Here is an 18,821-nt window from a genome sequence, read left to right on the forward strand (position 1 = left end):
TCAATATTTATTTTATTTTTAAACATAACCAAAAAAAGTTTTTGACATTTTATCCTGTATTCAAGATAATGTTTTATCCTGTACTTTAAAACATCAAGAAATTTTTATTTCGCTTCATTTTGCTACACACAGTATTTAAAGATCAGAACATGGCAACTGCTTCATTTGATGGTTAGGAGTTACGTCCATAATGTGTTTAAACTTATAATAAAATAATTTTAAATTAAAGCTAACATGAATCAAATTTACTAGAATGTGTCATATTAATGCTCACACATATCAAATTAACGTTGAGATAGACAGTTTTAGTTAGCAGTTTTAGTAAGCATTTTAATATAGAGTTATAATAATTCAAAAATATAATACAAAAATTTTGTTTTAAGTAAGTTTGGAAATATAATTTATCATCAATATTCGTTGGAGTTTTTTTTTATTTTTTTATTTTAATTGAGTGCTTAAGCGACCAAATTTTTATACATTGTAGTCTAAAACGTTTTGGTACACGAGTAATTGAACGCAATCATTTCATCTAGGCAACTTTTTGACTTGTGATATTTATGCTATTTTCCAAGTAAAAATTTTTTGGCGTCGATTATTGACAATCAAATACAGGACTCGCACCAAAAATTGTGTTTTTGTTGGTAATAAAAAAAATTCAGGATAGAAAGAGGATATAATCAATACTTTTCGGATCACGCAATCGCTCGGATTCACTCGTATTTTTCTGTATCGTATTGTGAATTTGTTCAAGGATAACCCGGTGTCATGTTAATATTTTACTCCGTTGAAATTTTACTGCGCAGTAATTTTGTAACGCTATAATTTTACTGCGCAGTAAAATTTTAACGTTAAAAATTTACTGCGCAGTAAAATTATAGCGTGAAAAATTTACTGCGCTCGTTATTTTTTTACTGTCATCAAGAAAAGAAGAGATGTTAAAGTTTTTGGGAGGGGCGGGTAAAAATATACATGTTTTATAAAACTAAGGTTACTTCAATTTTTCTTTTAATGAAACTTTTATAATTTAATGCATACATTAAATGATAGTTTACTTTCCAGGCCAGATTTTGATTCACTTTTTTATGTAAAGCTATGCATTTTCCCTTTTTTTTTTTTGCAATACATCAATTTGTTGTCTATAATTGCAAAGTTTTTAAATTGCCTTTTAAAGTTTGCCTTTTTTCCTCTCTCATTTACACCTTCAGGAAACTTTTTGTCATTCAAGTATTTCCTGATATCATGAAAGTTAATATTTTTGTACATCTTGAAAACGCCAAAAAAATAAACGCCAGAAACTGTATATTAAAAAAGTCAGTAAAAAAATAACGATAGCAGTAAAATTCCAACGTTGAAATTTTACTGCGCAGTAAAATTTTTACGTTGGAATTTTACTGCGCAGTAAAATTTTAATGGCAGTAAATTAAAAACGCTACACCGGGAACGAATCAATGACGTTTAAATTTTTGTTTGATTACACTTCAAAGATTCGTTTAAAGTATGAAACATTAGTTTTTATTGTAATACTTATACTATAATAGGATTTTCATTTTTTGACGCTTGAAATTTAATTTAAGCTGCCTTAGATGAACTACGGAAGAATTTTTCTGCATAAGTCGAAAAAGTTGTTGAAAGTAATAATATAGGTAAATGAATTCATCTTAAGTGTGAAAAAATGAAATAGTAAAATAAATTCGGAAATGAAAGATTTTTTTAAAATTTCATATAACTAAGTTGGGTTATAGTATTATTGAAGTAGACAGAGCTAAATAGACAACATGGTAGACACGTTCATTTGGCAAACTGCTGGTAAAAATTATGAAAATCAGTGAAATGTCCACTTATCTGTGTCGCCACAGACTACAGGGAGAAAAATTTCCTTTCCAAATTGTTCTGAATCTTTCTTTATCAGTAATATTTATGAGTACTCTTTTCACCCGGTAAACTTTTTGTGCTTAAATTCAGACTAAATGTTTTCATCACCACATTACGTTGCTAAAAAAGTTGGCATTTTCAATGTCAGGTTGGCCGAGCGGTCTAAGGCGCCAGACTCAAGATTTAAAATCTTCCTTACACGAGGAGCAATCTGGTCCACGAATGTGGGCGTGGGTTCAAATCCCACATCTGACAAATTCTTTTCTAACAAAGTTAATTAACGGAAAAGAAGTATTTTGGTTGCAAAGCTGAAACTAGGGGGGATTGACGGAAGGGCAACATTTCATCAATTCTGGGGTCAGTGCGATAATATATTAAAAATAACTAGATGTCTAACTTCCGCGTATTTTTTTAAGCAAAAATCGGCCATTATGGGGGGCAAATTTAACAAATCAAAAGCTTCGTATTTGTTTTGTTTTGATAAATAGCGTGAAGATTTTGCCCCCCATAATGGCCGATTTTTGCTTCACTTTTTCTTATGCCGATTTACGGCAGTTAGACATCTAGTTATTCTTTATATATCATTGGGTCAGTGACACCAGCTTTGGTAGCTACGGTTCTGTGAGAGGAAAGTGTTCGTCTCTCGTATCTACTATCTAATAAATCCATATTATACAGCCTCTCCGTGGCGCAACTAGTAACTTAGGCAACTAAGACTAATGTAAAGTGGGTCTCCAGGGGTTAGGAGTATAAATATCTTACCCAAAATCTATCTTAAGGCGCAGTTGGGCTAACAACCCAACTGATAGACCTTTTGATTGTTGCAGCAGCAAAAAGAGGGAGTGACGTGCTCACTATCTGAAAGGGGGGAACAACAATCAAAAACAAAATAGGAGTAGTTGGTGCATCGGAGGTATGAAAGTGGCTTCTTACTTACTTAATGCTAGAAATTCTGAAAGAACATCCTTAGAAAGGACAGCAGAATTTAACAAAATTGACGCCACGAAATTTTAAAACAACTTTGAAACTAGCTACCTAAAGTATAACTTTTCGCCAAACACGATCTGGAGAAATGATACAACGAACTGCAGAACGGATCAGCAGGAGAAAATGTTTCTTTAGTATTTATACTTGTCCATTTAAAGGTTTGCATGCCACAAAATGGTTCAAACAGAGCACTAGATATTGCCGATCAAAAAACGATGGATAACTGAGTATTGTTTAGGAATCATTAGAATAATTATTTTGAGAAGGATCTTAGTAGCTAAACACAAGACCCACATAAATGGTAATTCAATTTTATATTGATCTCAAAACTTCCCGCATTGTAGTCTTCGCTTTTAGTCTCTCAACATAATAGTATAAGGGGTAATTACATGACAGAAATTCGTTCACATAATTAATACGATCATGGTTCGTAGGTTCGCAAGTTATAACTACCTCGACTGCTGTATCGATCTTATTTTTTTGCTTTCACAACATTTTTTTTAAGTAACCAATATTTTTTTTTTAGAGAAGAGCCTGTGATCTAAAGCTGGGGGAGGATCTTTAACCCCCCGCACCTATAAGACCCCCCCCCCGCCCTATTGATTATATTGTGATGTTTTTGATTAGTCAAGTGTATCGCATTTAACTTATTAAACACTCGCTTTTTACTCCAAACAACGGAAAACCGCTAAACGCAGCATGAATAAAATTACATTTTAAAGACGGTTGGCTTAAACAACGAAATGACGGTCAACAAAGAGGTAAAAATGTTTATTGGGTTTCAAAGCGTTTGCATAGAAAATAACTGTTTTTTTAAAAAGCAATTTATAGACACGAATAAGGGTAAAATATCGTTAATGTTTACACTATCTTTATACATTATGTAATATCTTTTAACAAATGTTACGCAGCATATAAAGCTAATATACTTAATTTGCAGTTATCACTTTGCGAAAAAAAGGCTAGTAAAATTTGGAACTTTGTTCGCGTTCGTGTGAATAAAACATAATTTATTTTTGAACACTTTTTAACAATTAAGTAAACATTCCTAGGATTAAATGTTACAAACAAGGTTGCCTGGCAACCCTGATGAAAAGTTATAATAAGGTTGATAAAACCGTTTTTGAAATGTGCCGTGAATAAAATTAAGATTAGAAAACGTTTTTTGGACAAATGCAAGTTTACAGAAAATCGCGAAAAGATTGAAATTGAACCAAAGTAAAGTAAATTAAATCTTAAAACGATATAAGCAGTTTTCAAGTGTCGAAACCTGGGACCAGAGACAATTACGTGCCATTTCAGAGGGAACCGGTTCTTAAGTTCATAGGCATCATGTGTCCTTTTGCACTTGCGGTATGAAGAGTCGGCTACTTATGACTTTGAACTCTGTTTTATATCGTGGCTCTAGAAATCGCTTATTTTTATCGTTCAAAAGCTTAATAGTTGTGTTACATTCTATTCAGATTTGTAAAGCTAACATGATGCAAAATTAGCAATTATATGGTAAGAAGCAAACCCAGTCGCTGTGGGAATGAAGCGTATGAATCCGCCTAACTGCTTAACATTGCGTTACATTGTGAAATATTAAGTCAATGTTAAATAAAAACTGCTCAAGAACGGTGGAAATGCTGGGGATGTAGAAACATCCCCAGCATTTCCACTTCCATTTATCGAAAGTGGGATCTTAATGCCGGAGAAGTGACTCCAGATGGTGTTCAGAAGATGATGAGCACTATCAGAAAATGCATTTATTATAAAAATTTTGTGTTGTTTAACATCTTTGTAATTAATGGGCTTATCAAGATAATAATTTCACTTCCAAACTTTCACTTTATTGGAATATTTCGTAGGAACATACTGACAATCTTATAACATGACTCCGTCTTAATACATCACATATTGTTCCCACTGGTGCAGTTAATCGGTCACAAACGCCTATGTTGTTTTTGAGTGTATAAACGCATAAAGTTCCAACCTCTGCTGCCAGTTGACCACATGTGCGTATATTTGCTAATTGATAAATTTATTTTGATTTTTAGAATGGCAATTCATCTAAGAACCAGCAAGTTAAAGCATCCACTCTGATGATGCTCTTAAATATGGTAATAGCTGTTTTGTTTTTTTTATTTTTAGAAATTAATCTCTTTTGGTCGTTGTTTCAGCTAAAAAAAACGACTAACTGTTGATGATCGATTTAAAGATAAACGATTAATTTTCTTATGAAAATTTGTCGGTAGGCAAAATAAATCTAGGTCACATGTAGGGAAATGGTCCACCCTAACGAAAAACTAAAATATTGGTCTAAAATTTTTTGTAGCAAATGGAATGTGTATTTCAATTTCTTTTTATGTTTTTTCTATGAGTTTCGGGTCGAGATTCTCATTTATTACAATGCTTCGCAAGTTTCAAATTTCGACTTTTTAACAAATTCAACTAATTACCCAAGAGATTAGGTAAATCACTTATGTGTCAAATGAAGTTTATAATAATTCATGTTGCAATTACACATTTGCATCGTGAAGCATTAGGAAAAATTTCTGCATCAACCATAGGGGTGAAATGGATGAGGATAATTTTCGAACTGATGCTGAAACTAATTATTTTGGGAAATGGAAAAGATATTTTTTTCATGTTAAATTTAAAGTAAATTTTTTAATTCGATTTTTTTTTTCACATACCCACTTCCTCTCCCTTGATGAGTATCAATTAAAGCTTATGCTTTGTTTTCAAAAAATTGTAATCCCCAGGATATATTCAAGGAAATCAGAAAGGGTCTTATACCTTTTGAGGTAATGAACAATCCAGTTGCAGCCGTAAAGGCTAGAATGATCGTCCGTAGTGCTGCGATTCGTATTGGCATTCTACAGAGAACTTCAGACAACAATATTAAAAAGTATCTATTGACTGACAATTTGGCGCCAAATTAAAAGCACTAAATGATGTTTTCGTTAGAGCAACAGAATTTATATGCAGAATATTTTAAGAACTGCTCCAAAACGTTTCACGTATAAATATTAGCTTATGTGAGATCGTTGGCAAACGAACTGAACATCGTGATAAAAAATAAAAATACTACAGGCATCGCATCATAATTAATCTGCTGGAAAAGAATGGCTTTTAGGCTTTTGAATCCGCCATCCGCAATTGTCTCTTCGTCAGAGAGTGTCTACGACCTTAGAAAGAATCTAGTAAATATATTCTTTGACAACCTTGAAACAATCATATCATTGTTGAACATTTCTGGTAGATAAATTTACAATTTGGACGAGACAGACTTAATAACAGTCCAGAGAGCCCCAACAGATTTTGACCCTAAGAGTTTGAAACAGGTTAGATAAGTGGCATCTCAAAAGAGAATTGAGCTTATGAAATTGTGTGCCATAGTATCTGCATCAGGCCATTTTTTACTACCTGTTTTTGTCTTTCCAAGAAAGAATTTCAGAGGCACCAGAGAGAACACTAAGACTCAAAGTTCTCTTTTGTATGAGACTTTGGTATTTGCTAAAGAACATTTTATTCACATAGTCATATTGCCTCCACTTACTTCTAATAAGACACAGCCACTAGACAGGTCTATTTTCGGACCGCTGAAGACAACATTCAATGCTGCTGTGGATTTGGGGAAGCAGAGAAATGTTGGCCAATATCGATTTATCAGATTGATCAGCTTGATGGTGTATGTGAGCAGCTTCCTATCAAATATATTGCCAATGAAATTTGGCCTTTCAATACAGATGTTTTTACCAAATTTAACATTTTCTTTATAGTATAGCAGGCTGACCTTTTAAAATATCTAGATCTGCATTTTCAGATAGTTCTACAAGACCTCAAGGACCTACATCCTCTGACATACCTACTTCCTCAAACAGACCTACACCTCAAGCACCTACAATCACCGACATACCTAAAGCATCTTCATCCTCAGACAGATGTTCACCTCAAGCAACTACTATAACTTTATGGCAAATGTTTATTTCATCTTAAAGTGATAGTAGTGACTGTGACCAAGACTTTGCCATGAACAACCATATTAATTTAGATGACTTTATTTCTAACTTAAAAAATGTTAGACCCCAGTTCCTTTGTTAATTTTGTGTGTATGTATCTACATGTTGCTTCACAAATGATATATTTAGCATGCACAAACAGTAAAAAAAAAAAAAAAAGGTAAAAATTATAATTTTGAAAAAGCTCATAAAATGTGTTTTGAACAAGCCGACCATTTCTCCCAAAACGGGTGTCCACTCCCCCCCCCCCCCTCCTACCTCCACTATGACCATTTCTCCCCACCTGCATATACTTACTTTTCTTTAAAATTTAATCAAAACTGTTCTAGTTACATGAATTAAAGCTATACTATCAAGTGTACCTATGGCCCAGCTATCACAGAGAAAGATTTCATACATATATTAAAAATACAAACATTTAAAATTTTATTAGAAGCGCTTTTATATGTTATTCCGAATTGATCAGCAGAGTTTTCAACAAAGCATGCGTTTTCTTGGGGTAAGTGCTTGCTATTTGAATATACTAACATTCTCAATATACAAATGTCACCATAGCAACAGTCATTAAATGAAAGCGTGCCTCCCAAGAAACGTTAATTTTATGTTAATATTGGTATAAACAGCTAGGAACTTAATTTTAGTTTAATTAGCTCACAAATATAAAATAGGGAAAAGCAACAGTATTAATGTAAAAAAATTTAATTGTTGTAAAAATTTATTTAATTGTTGTCACCATAATGCTATATTGTTTTCAAATGCCAACTTAATCCAGGAAACACCGGTAGAGAAGAGTCGGACCAGCCGCTTGTTTGTTAGGTCTGCTTCCCCGTCAGTATTCTCTGTCACAAAAACTGTAAAGAGTTATATTTTAAACTGTTAGTAGAATTTTCGCCAAAATTAAACGTTTAAATCAGCAAAAAATAGTCAAAATAATGAGGTTTTTTATTGATTTAAAGTTATTTTGTTTAAATTGCAAAATGTTTTAAAAGGTTGAATGTAGATTTTGGAAATTTTCATGATTCTCATTGAATAAATTTTGGTTCAAAATAAGATTAAATTGTGAACTTAGGCGCAAAAGTTTAGAACTTTTTTAAAGTTCAGTTTGTTACATGGTCTTTTTAATCGGAAACGTTTAGTCGAGAAAATAAAAGGAAGGCAACCATTTTGTTTATTATGATCAAAGTTAGGGAAAATTTAAATTTGTTTGTATTGACATTTTTTAATTCTTCCTTTTTTTTTTTTTTTTTTTTATTTCAGATACTTTTAATAATGTCAGCAGGTTTGTTACTTTCTTGGAAAGACAATGTTATTCTTTGGGAAAATATCTCAGCAAAGACAAACTTACTACTGGCAGCTATGCTTCTGCCGTTGATATTATTCGTAATCGTTTGTCTGGTAAAAGTCTGCCGTTATGAAGTTCACCAAAAGCTCATGACATATGTGGTAATGTGGTGATGTAGATCTTTATGATTTTATTGAAATTCAATTCATTTAAACTTGTTTTTACTGAGAAAAAAATAAAGGATTTCTCTAAGGGCATTCTATATCGTTTTTTTTTCTTTTTTTTGTCTATTTATGACTTTAGATGTTGGGGCTGTGTTTAACGTTGGCTTTAGCTTTGATTATTACCTCTTCCTTTCTTTGCAAACAAATTTCTAACACAACTGAATGGAAAGCTAGAAATCGAATGCATATTATTGCTTGTGCGGTAAATTTTACATCATTTCTTTTACAAATTTTACTTAACATATAATTTTTGTAATTTTTGTTTCGGTGTTGATTGTGATTTTTCAGTTAATAATCATCATTTTTAGTGTCTTGGCTTTATCGACGCAGCCAGTGTCATCTTACAAGCATATTTTCATTTCGTTGAATCATTTCTAAAGTGATTTGGAGATCTGGAAAAAGAATGAGCTGAAAAACACTAGTAAATATGTAAATGCAAGATAAAAGCTGAACTAAAAAAATTTTCTTTAAAAAAATAAAAAATAAGAACAGAACACAAAGTTGTATTATCAAGATCGATGTTTTTTAAACTTGTTTCTTTAAAAGCTGAAATTTAAAATTACAAAGGCTCCATGTAATGTTTCACTTGGCGTAAAATCATTTCCTCGTAAGTCACTGGGTTATCGAGATAACTTAAGTTAAATATTTCATCTGGCATAGCAACAGATGACGTGTATTCTAAAAAAATGAAACTCGTATGGAACACAAACAAGCATCATATATTTTTAGTAAAATGAACAAAAACTTAACACACCTCTCGTAACCCCCTCAGATTTTCAAGAATTTTTTAATTTTTGATGTAAGTAAGCTTTACCGTAAATTCTATAATCAAGCCATTAACGAAAAGTATTATAGTTTTTTTAAAAGATCTTTCATCAAAACCTGAGAAGAAAGTTGTAGGAGTGCAATAAACATTTCCTCATTGTAAAGCTGAAATAGTAAAAATTACGTCATATGATACGTAAAAATTACGTCATAGATATATCATGCTTTGGTATATTTTGATTTCATCATAAAGTATCACAATACATTACTAATCAACACAACCGAAAAAACCCTTTAGACCATTATTATAAAAAAGAAAGTTAATAATAAATTAACTTGGTAATGTGTTTGAAAAATCAGACAAAATTTTATTCAAAACTGAATAGTTGATAATTAAACAAAGACGTGGTATTTTTTGCTTGAAGCAAATAACAAGAATTTAAACTCACCACTAAAGTTAGCAAAATTGTCGATAAAACAACAAAAAAGAGGAGAAAACACGCAGTAGTTCTTTTAATGAATTAAAAGAATTTTGGAAAAAAATATTGTGAATCATCTTAAAAATGCAGCTGTTTATGAATTGATACAAATAAGTTTTTTTTTTACTTTTTTTAACAAATTAGTAAAATAGGACTAAATTCTTAATACCAATTAACTAACTACCAATCACTGACTTATACCAAATAAATTATTATTGCGTATTTTATTCGTTTTTTGTTCAGAAACAAAAGAAATGGTAGCAATAATTATATATATATACAAGTACCTCTCCAATGCTCATAAAATTTTGGTCGCTGGTGCATTTATAGAATGTAAGGAGTAGAGAAGTTTATAAAAACGAATATCAACTCAAATGCATGTAAAAGCAAGACATACCTTTGATGCAACGTGTAGATTCGCTCAAAATGTCGGCTAACTTTTCTTTATTTGTTTTTTTTTTAAGTATCTCAACAGTTTTATCATTTTCACAATTTGACTTTTTTTTTCTTTTAAATTTTTCCCACATTTTGTGATTCTTATCTTTCTTTTTCAAATGACATTGAGTTTCTATCCTTGAAGTATCCAAAATGACCGAGTTTAATGCTTGAGACGGATTTCCGAATTCATCTTCCAGTACCTTCTTTGAAAATAATGGAGATGCGTTGGTGTTTGAAAGCAAATTTGAATCAAGTTGAGGCAATAAGCAACCTTTGGCAAAATTTTCAGTTTGACAGAGCTTGCGTTTTTTTTCAAATCTTTTGTTGAGGCTATAGAACATACTATTTTCTGCTTCAGTTGAATGCCAGCGAGATCTTTTATTTCCAAACCATATATGGACCTAGTTATTTAGCTTAAACTCTGGTTTCACATAACACAATACTGTTAAATATTAATAAGACAAGAAAAAAGTATCATGAATTAAGTGTAGCTGTTTATAACTACCCAGCAAGCACACAACGTTGAAACAACGTTGAAATAACGTTGATCAACGTTGATCAACGTTATTTCAACGTTGATTCAACGTTGTGTGCTTGCTGGGTACTTAATACCATTTAACTAAGTAGCAATCATTGACTTATACCAAATAAAGTATTATACGGCCCATTATTATTAACATTTATTATAAGACATTAAAAGTTATGTTTACCTTTTTTGGGTGAATTGAAAGTGCGTTTGCAATATTGCACCTTTCAGCATGGTCTGGATATTGATTCTGAAGAAAAAAAATCTCCAATTGTTTCAGCTGTTCTTCACTTATTTTTGGGAAAAGAAATTTTCTCATCTTTTAGGCCAACTTTTGTTTCTAATGATCAAAATGTAAATAGGTTAGACATTAAAAAAATGCTGGAGAACAAGGAATGTGCAAAACTACTTTAATGAAAGTTTTTTTTTTTGTTTCTTTGAATTTAAATACAAGAATAACTAAAATATTTTGTTCCCAGAAATTTTTAATTACTGTTATAAAAGTATAGTTATAAAAATATTGTGAAGACAGCATGCCAAAACTATGAATGATGCGATTTTATCATAGATATATAAAAAAACTATTTTATATATCTATGAATTTTATCAATTTTAAATGATTCTAAAAAGAACATTGTAATAGACATTTGTGCTCTATTAATATTCGGTCATTTTATTATACAAAATAAGAAACTTGTTAAATAAAGGACTGAGGTCTGAATTCTTAAATAATAAATCACTTACCCTACGAGACTTTTCTATCAATATATTTTAACTTTCCGTTAGAAATTTGAAAAATAGAGCTTAGAAATAGGAAACCTTAGCAGTGTAAAAAATGGATTTTAGTCAAAAGTTTATATTGAATAAAAGTTCTTTAAAAAAAGGAGAACAAAGTAAGTCCCTGGGACAAAGCAACCGACCAGTTCAAAGCTGTGCTACTTTAACGAAACATTTTTTTGTAAGAGTATCATTCATGTAGTTACAGAATAAAATGCCATTATATATTTTTAGACAAAAATCTCTGAAAATCTTGAATACAAATTTATAAATCTCTATTGCTTCTCGAACTTCGGAAAAATTAAATTTCGCATCTGAAACAGTTATAAATCATTTAACATTAATTTTGATATTTACCGTAGTTTCAAAATATCAAAATTGCTAACAGATTTCTTGTGATAAAGTGAATTTTACCAACTTAGTATGAGTTCTATATGTTGTTGCTGTTGGGAGCAAATTGGAACTCGGCCCAAATATTTTCATATTATGAATGAAAACCTAAAAGAGGAAACTCAACTGTTTATCTTTCCTGGATATTTGATAAACAACTAACACTTTTTATTGTTTGTGCTGGCTGCAGGAGAAACATTTACAGATTTAAGAAAGTATAGGAAGAAAAATTAAAAATCAACCATTTTCAAGTTAAAAATTAAACAGACCAAAATAAGAAAACACAAAAAATTGTGAGAAGTGAAGAAAAAATTCAACTGCTGTCAATGAAAAAGAAAGTCGAAGTATGAAAAGATTTAACATTTGTTAAAACTATATTTTTTGTTATATAAGTTTAGAAAATAAAATACCAATAATTAGTTAATGGACTATATTATCCAATTAAGTTAATATACTATTTTCATTCTTAGATAATATCCTTTTATTTTTTGTGCATATACTTTCTTCTTGATTTTCTTTTTTTTTTCTTCTGTATCTCAATTTTTTTTATATTTTTCATCTTAAAATTCTTTTTCTGTAATTTTTTAATGATGGTTGTGAAACAACCTTGCGACATGCGCCTTAAAGAGTTAGCTAAAAATCTCTTAGCAACCCAATGTGATCTATATGACAAATGGATACACATAAAATGTAATTGAGTTGACAAACTGACTTATAAAAAAATGCAAAACTTTAAATTCTTGGTACTGCATAATCTGTACAAAAACATTTCTTCCTTTCTTTAATGTTTCTGATCTTGAATTATCTACCACACTTGCAGGAAATTCACTGAAATTTAACCTGGTAAAAAATATCTGATAATGAAAACTTGAAAAACCTCTTTGGTGACCTCAATTAAAACACTTCAATCAACTGCAAGTATGTAAATATTCCTAGGTACAATGACTAGTTCTGTAAAATATCTCCAATGACTTGTTCTGTAAATTATCTCCATATAAACATAATTTTGATCACATAACAAAAAACGGTTCATGTTGATGGGAAAATTCAACTTTGACTTGCTCAAATGCAATACACCAATTGAGGTTTCACATTTTTATATGAAAGAAAAATTTTTCTTTTTTTTTTATTTTACACCCTACACGTATAAACACTCATTCTGAGACAGTAATTGATAATAATTTTTTAAGTTTTCATTCTTCTGATATAATCTCAGACAACCTTACCGCTTCAATATCTGATCATCTTTCTCAGTTTATAATAATGCCGCATTTTAAAAAGCAAACTTCACCTTAGCCTATTGTTAGGAGGGGCTTTAAAAATTTTAAAAAAGCTAAATTTATCCAAGATATTTATAATTATATATATATTTTTATTTATAAGATATTTCAAATGTTAAATGCGGTGACAATGTAAAAGTCGAAAATGACGTCAATCATTCCATTATGAAAATTTCTCGAAGTTTTTTATTTTATTTTGAACAAACATGCCCCTTATAAAAAATTAACAAAAAATCAAATAACTAGTCATAATAAACCTTGGTTAGCGAAAGGCATTCTCATGTCAGTAGCAATTAAATATAAACTTCATAAAAAATATTTAAAAAAAAACTGTTGAATAAAATATTATCATGATAGTATAAGCATCATCTGAAGTTTAGTAAAAAGAAATATTACATCAATTTTTTTAGCCACAGTATCAATTATATAAAAAACACTTGGAAAGGTATAGAAGAGTTGATAAATGTTGTCAGGGCGGATTTTTTAAATTATATTAACATTCTATTAATTTGTTGTATGATGCTGATGCTAGGTTACGAGAGGTTCATAGGAAGTTTGAGTTCTGTTGAATGAGTAATGTGAAGGTTGGGATTGAGATTGATGGTCTGGGGATTACTTGGTTAAGAAAGGGCAAGGTTTAATCGTTAAAGGATTAAGGTTGTGTTTACTGTCCTCAGTATATTCTATTATGCAACATATCTCAATAAATTTATTTCTTGATTATTTATTCATTATGCTTTGTATTATTTTTACATTATTTGTAAAATACAAATAAAACTCTCTTACTTGTTGTGTTCTTATGAGTCAGCTTGTTGGGGAGTGACTTTCACTCCCCAACAACTTTCACTCTCCATCAACAAAAAATGCGAAATCAATCCAAAAGCTATCTCCAATTATTTTAATAATTTCTTCATTACGATTGTTCCAAAATTATCTAACGGAATTCCAAATTCTAGATTCAACTTTCGAAAGAATGTCCAATTCTTATAACAACTCTTTTTATATGCAACCAAAAACAAAAGAGGAAAACCCTCGCTTATGTAATTTCTATAATTATAGAAGGTAAGAGTGTTGGACCGAACAGCTTTCCAATTAAGCTTCTTAAACTGATGACATAAACTATATTTATCATTTTAAATAATTGATTTTGCAAAGGAATATTTCCTGATGTCTTCAAACCAGCCCAAGTTATTCTATTCCACAAAAAAGAATCTATCTTTGACTGAACCAACTACCTTCGATTTTTCTTCTTTCTAGTTAAGTAAAAGTAAAATCTATGAAAAAGTTTTGCATGATAAATTATATGACTTCCTAAACCAAAATCAATACTTACACAAGCAGCAGTTTGGTTTTTATAAAAAGCATTCTACAGCTCACGCTCTTATCGAAGTTATAGAAAATTAAAGAAATGCTCTTGATAATGGAAACTTCGCTTATGGGGTTTTCATTAACTTGTAAAAAGCTTTTGACACCGTTGACCATGATATTCTCCTATCAAAGCATAACTACTATGGTGTACGCGGCAACTGCGACCTTTGCAATGGTTTAAATCATACCTTTCCAATCGTCAACAGTTTGTTACTTTAAATGGCACCTTCTCAGACATTAAAAGCATTTGAATTGGAATTCCTCAGTGATCCGTAATAGGTCTTCTTCTTTTTGTTATCTATATTAATGATCTTAATCTTTTTATCAAACATTCAAATACGTATCATTTTAATGATGATACAAATCTTCAATTAATAACAAGCTCTCTCAAAATAATTAATAGGATACGGCCAGTCTTGTTCAATGGCTTCAAGGAAATAAAATCTCATTGAATACTAAAAAAAAAACACAAATAGTAGTATTTAAGGCGCAATATAACAACTTTACTAAAAAAAACTTACAAGAATGTTCCAAAATACTTGAACTTTAGAATAAGTGACCAAAAACTGTCTTTGTCTATTACCATAACTTATTTTGGTGTTTCTTACATCCAAAGTTCTTCGCTTCTATGACTTAATCCAGTTCCTAAATTGTTCATTTGGTTGAGAACAACATCGTCTCTTTCCTACCATATTTCATAACTACTTTAATACAAGGACAACGAGAGGGCAAAAGATAAGCCACTTATAACAACTTAACTATCCCACTAAAACAGACAACTAAACATGGAATAAATTCCGTTGTATATCAGAGTATCCTTTCTTGGAACACCATTCCGTACACTTTAAAAACAGATTTGATCCCTAGGTCTTAAAATCTGTTCTTAAAGTCACTCCATCATTTCTATCTAAAAATTTACGCTTAACTTCATTTTTTACCTCTTTAACTTTTTTCTTTGTTTATATGTACATCTTATATTTTTTTATTTGTTTATATGTATATAAGTGTATGCATGTATCAATACATTATATTAATTATTTGACCTATATTTTATCTCTTATAAAAGTCTATTTTATGGGTGTTACTAATAAACTTTTGTAAAGTTCTACTTTTATCATAAGAATTAATTTATTTCTAATGTTTTTCTTGTATCTTTTTTTTTTTTTTTACATTGGGTTTTATTAGCGAATTACAACTTGCAATGACCTGTGTTTTTTGTAGCATTCTTATTAACACAAAATAAATGCATTGAATTGAAATTTGTCTATATAGATTTTTAGCACGCTTAACCCGGAATGAATATTTGTTTACATCACGTGATCAGTTAATATTAAAAGCAGTAAAATGGGTTTGCTTGCTATTACATAAACAAATTTTTACTTTTATAACTTTATAAAAAATGATCAATTTACTAGTTTTTAATATTCAAATTCATTTTTTAGATTTTACATTAGCTATCAAATAAAGGGAGTTAATCCAGTTAAAAAGTTTTGATTTATTGAGTTCCAAGAGTAGAATGTTAAGAAGATGGAGATTGGCTGAAACTAAGAATACCAAAAAAAAAGAAGTTGCTGGTTTTATTTTTGACACGTAGATTTGTGGTGGTAAAACTCTTGGAAAGAGATTATCCGTTTAGATAAAACTTCCCCTTTTTTTTTTTTTGAACTTATCTCACTTCTTGAACTCGATAATCCAGATTCTTATTGAGAAAATGTAAGAGCAAAAACTACATATTTTAAAAAGTAGCTATAACGTTATATTATTTGAAAGACAGTGGTACATCAAACAAGAAAGAAAATACTTTTGGCATTGCAACTTGTACAGTTAAAGATTTAGGACCAAAGTTTGTTTATTAACCAAAAAACAAACAGCAGATGATGGAAGTAACATGAGTTTGAATGAAAGTTTGGGATAATACATGGCCTTGGTTGTATTGATGGAACTCACATTTCTATTATTTGTCCAACTAATCAAGATCATTACAGGTTCAAGCAGTTTGTGATTATAAAGACAGTTTTTTAGATGTTGAGAATATTGTGGCCTAGAACTGTGTATGACACTAAACTCTTTTTTAAACTTTTAACTAATATTAATTTGAGATGTTTAAATCTTCCAGGAGATTTTCAAATTGTTACCAAAACAAGCTAAAAAATCCTTATTAACAAATTGGAGATCTTGCATATCCACTAGTTCCACATTGTACAAAGAAATATTGTACATACAAGATAAACAAAGAAGTCTCTTTTTAATACCATGTTGAGAACTGCATGCAACCTTATAGAATGTTGAGAACTGCATGCAACCTTATAGAATGTGTTTTTGGCCATCTTAAAGCATGATGGAAAGTAATAAGAAAATTTAAAACTTGAAAAAAAAAACCAGCAATAATTTATGCATGTTTTATTTTGCATAACTTTAGTGAATGACACAATATCTACAGTGATGAAGAATTAGTTAAAATACAAGTTGATACAATAAATGAAAATGAAAGAAACTTTAGAAATTTACCAGACCCAATTTTTTCTTGCATTGATGGTGAAGATGAAGTTATTAGCAAAGTATCAAGAGAGTACATTCATGAAAATTATACTCAAAAGCAAGCTGTTGACGCAGAATTAAATGAAATGTAAAAAAAACTTTATTTACTCTTTAATCAAATAAAGAACTTTGTATATTCTATTCCAGATTTATTGTGAACTTTTGTTTGCCAAAATCAATACTAAAGTTTTAATATTCTAAAAAAAAAAAGTTTAAAAGAATAAAAATTAATAACAGAAAACATTGAATTTTAATTTTAAAATGGCTTTTCACATCTTTATTTTACAAATAAAAAAGGATTTCTTAAAGATTTTATGTCGCTAAAAGATGCACCCATGAATTAAGACATTCTGATAAGATAAAAGTTTACATACCCAATAAAGTTAATAAATAATTCAAAATTAGTAAAACAATCTGTTTACATCCATCCTCATTTGACTTTTCATGGTTATTGTTTTTTTAATGCCTGATAGGCTAAAGACCACTATTGCTTCAGTAAAAAATTCCTGAGGCATAATAAATTGAATAGCAGATGTCTGCTGTTGAGAAAGCAGTGTTTGGGAAAGTAATTATAGGAACAAAAACCCTAACATAGGTCATCAATTGAGTTACTGTCTTTTACACAATCCAAAAAAAAATTACTGGATTCCTTTATAGCTCTAGCTAGATATGTTCAAATCTCTCCATCACTTTTCATTTCATTTTAAAAAAGTTTTTTTCTCTTTGCTGCTGAAAGATTTTTTTCAAGCTGTTTTTTTTTTTTAATCACCAGTAAGTTTTGAAATGACAAATGCTTTTCATTTCTTTTAGTTTTAGATTTTTCATTCCTTTTCATTATTGCTATAGTCCAAAGTTTCCTCTTAACCACTGACTACATTTCTCATTCTTAATTTTTCTTCACTTGAAATTACCAAATGGTAATGGTTCACTATTTGCTGAACCTCCCCATATTGACATAAGGTTTTCATAGTGTTCAAAAACAATTTTCCCACTGCCTATTTTTGACACAGATACTACAGCTTTAGAAAATGTTTGTCTGTAGGAGCACTTGGCCTCAACTAAATAGTTCTTTGAAACTTAATGGTAAATTGGGAATGTCTTCTTTTAAACTAAACAAGTTTCCATCGACATTTTATACTCATAGCTTTTCTGACATAATACTGTGCTAATTAGGCAGCGTTAAAGTCCAGTTTTTTGAACATCATAGAGGATTTATGACTATTTTGGCTCTAATAAATCTTCTACCTTTTTAGCACTCCATTTTTAAATGTTTTCTTTGATTTCTAGAAGCTTTATTCGTTTCTATATTTTCTTGAGAATTAAGTTTTTGCATTTAACCTTCGTCATCTTTACAAATGATGTTATAAAAAAGATAATAATCGATAAAATATCGATAAAAACTGTCTCAGATAACCGGGCCTGTTTCAGTAAAACGATTTTATGTGAGTGTTCTTGATGAGAATCCGGTGAAAACAAGTAATATCTCAAAGTTATCCGGGCATGTCATATATAAAAAAATTTTTGTAGGTAAATGTTAAAACTAGCGAGATTTAAATAAATCAACTCGGCTAACCGGGCCAGCCCGATTCACACAAACAGCCCTCCAGAAAGAAAAATGAACACCATAGGTAATTGTTATCAAATAGAAATTTTGTGGTATTTCATTAACAATATGAGGCTAAATTATCATAACCTTATTGAAGTGATGGTTAACTTTTACAAATATGAATTTGCATAAAAAAGCTTACCCGAAAAATTTTTTTAAAATCTCAGCTTGAGAATTTGATCTAATAAAAGATATGCGTTCGTTTATGGATTTCTTTTATGGACGCTCCGAAGTTTTACACAAGAATTTATTTCAAATTTTACACCATTTACTTGGCTTCAT

At 30.2% G+C, this 18,821-nt stretch overlaps 2 protein-coding genes and 1 non-coding gene across 5 annotated transcripts; 2 read left to right on the forward strand and 1 right to left on the reverse strand.

Moving 5' to 3' along the window:
• Nucleotides 1–2,015: 2,015 nt before the first annotated feature.
• Trnal-caa (transfer RNA leucine (anticodon CAA)) lies at nucleotides 2,016–2,127 on the forward strand. Its single transcript has 2 exons — nucleotides 2,016–2,053; nucleotides 2,082–2,127. It is a non-coding gene; the product is annotated as a tRNA-Leu (tRNA).
• Nucleotides 2,128–3,487: 1,360 nt separating this feature from the next.
• On the forward strand, nucleotides 3,488–8,863 carry LOC149880788 (uncharacterized). Its single transcript, XM_090068794.1, has 5 exons — nucleotides 3,488–3,620; nucleotides 4,899–4,961; nucleotides 8,124–8,309; nucleotides 8,452–8,574; nucleotides 8,681–8,863. The coding sequence occupies exons 1-5, from the start codon at nucleotides 3,603–3,605 to the stop codon at nucleotides 8,753–8,755; spliced, it is 465 nt and encodes a 154-aa protein (XP_089924920.1). The 5' UTR covers nucleotides 3,488–3,602; the 3' UTR covers nucleotides 8,756–8,863.
• Nucleotides 8,536–18,656, reverse strand: LOC149880789 (uncharacterized). Of its 3 annotated transcripts, XM_090068793.1 has the most exons (6): nucleotides 16,904–18,656; nucleotides 14,361–14,850; nucleotides 13,814–14,280; nucleotides 10,765–10,920; nucleotides 10,014–10,455; nucleotides 8,536–9,050 (listed from the first exon to the last, which is right to left on the reverse strand). In XM_090068793.1, the coding sequence occupies exons 4-6, from the start codon at nucleotides 10,897–10,899 to the stop codon at nucleotides 8,932–8,934; spliced, it is 696 nt and encodes a 231-aa protein (XP_089924919.1). In that variant the 5' UTR covers nucleotides 10,900–10,920; nucleotides 13,814–14,280; nucleotides 14,361–14,850; nucleotides 16,904–18,656; the 3' UTR covers nucleotides 8,536–8,931. The 3 variants fall into 3 exon arrangements, with proteins under 3 accessions (XP_089924919.1, XP_089924917.1, XP_089924918.1); XM_090068791.1 differs by lacking the exons at nucleotides 13,814–14,280; nucleotides 14,361–14,850 and having other exon boundaries at nucleotides 16,904–18,649; XM_090068792.1 differs by lacking the exons at nucleotides 13,814–14,280; nucleotides 14,361–14,850; nucleotides 16,904–18,656 and adding an exon at nucleotides 11,325–11,408.
• Between the last annotated feature and the right edge of the window lie 165 nt (nucleotides 18,657–18,821).

The sequence above is a fragment of the Hydra viridissima genome, unplaced genomic scaffold, assembly GCF_058129835.1.
Source record: "Hydra viridissima isolate aposymbiotic clone 2 unplaced genomic scaffold, HvirCarnegie_v1 scaffold_12, whole genome shotgun sequence".
Classification (NCBI taxonomy): domain Eukaryota; kingdom Metazoa; phylum Cnidaria; class Hydrozoa; order Anthoathecata; family Hydridae; genus Hydra; species Hydra viridissima.

What these genes read in the sequence shown, in the direction of transcription:
- LOC149880788 (XM_090068794.1), top strand. An exon ending in AAAAGCTCATGACATATGTG is followed by an intron (nt 8,310 to 8,451) that starts GTAATGTGGTGA and finishes TTATGACTTTAG; the next exon opens with ATGTTGGGGCTGTGTTTAAC. An exon ending in TGCATATTATTGCTTGTGCG is followed by an intron (nt 8,575 to 8,680) that starts GTAAATTTTACA and finishes CATCATTTTTAG; the next exon opens with TGTCTTGGCTTTATCGACGC.
- LOC149880789 (XM_090068793.1), bottom strand. Translation starts at nt 10,899, where the DNA reads ATGAGAAAATTTCTTTTCCCAAAAATAAGTGAAGAACAGCTGAAACAA. An exon ending in TTTCAATTCACCCAAAAAAG is followed by an intron (nt 10,456 to 10,764) that starts GTAAACATAACT and finishes CTAAATAACTAG; the next exon opens with GTCCATATATGGTTTGGAAA. An exon ending in ATCTACACGTTGCATCAAAG is followed by an intron (nt 9,051 to 10,013) that starts GTATGTCTTGCT and finishes TCATTTTTTTAG; the next exon opens with AATACACGTCATCTGTTGCT.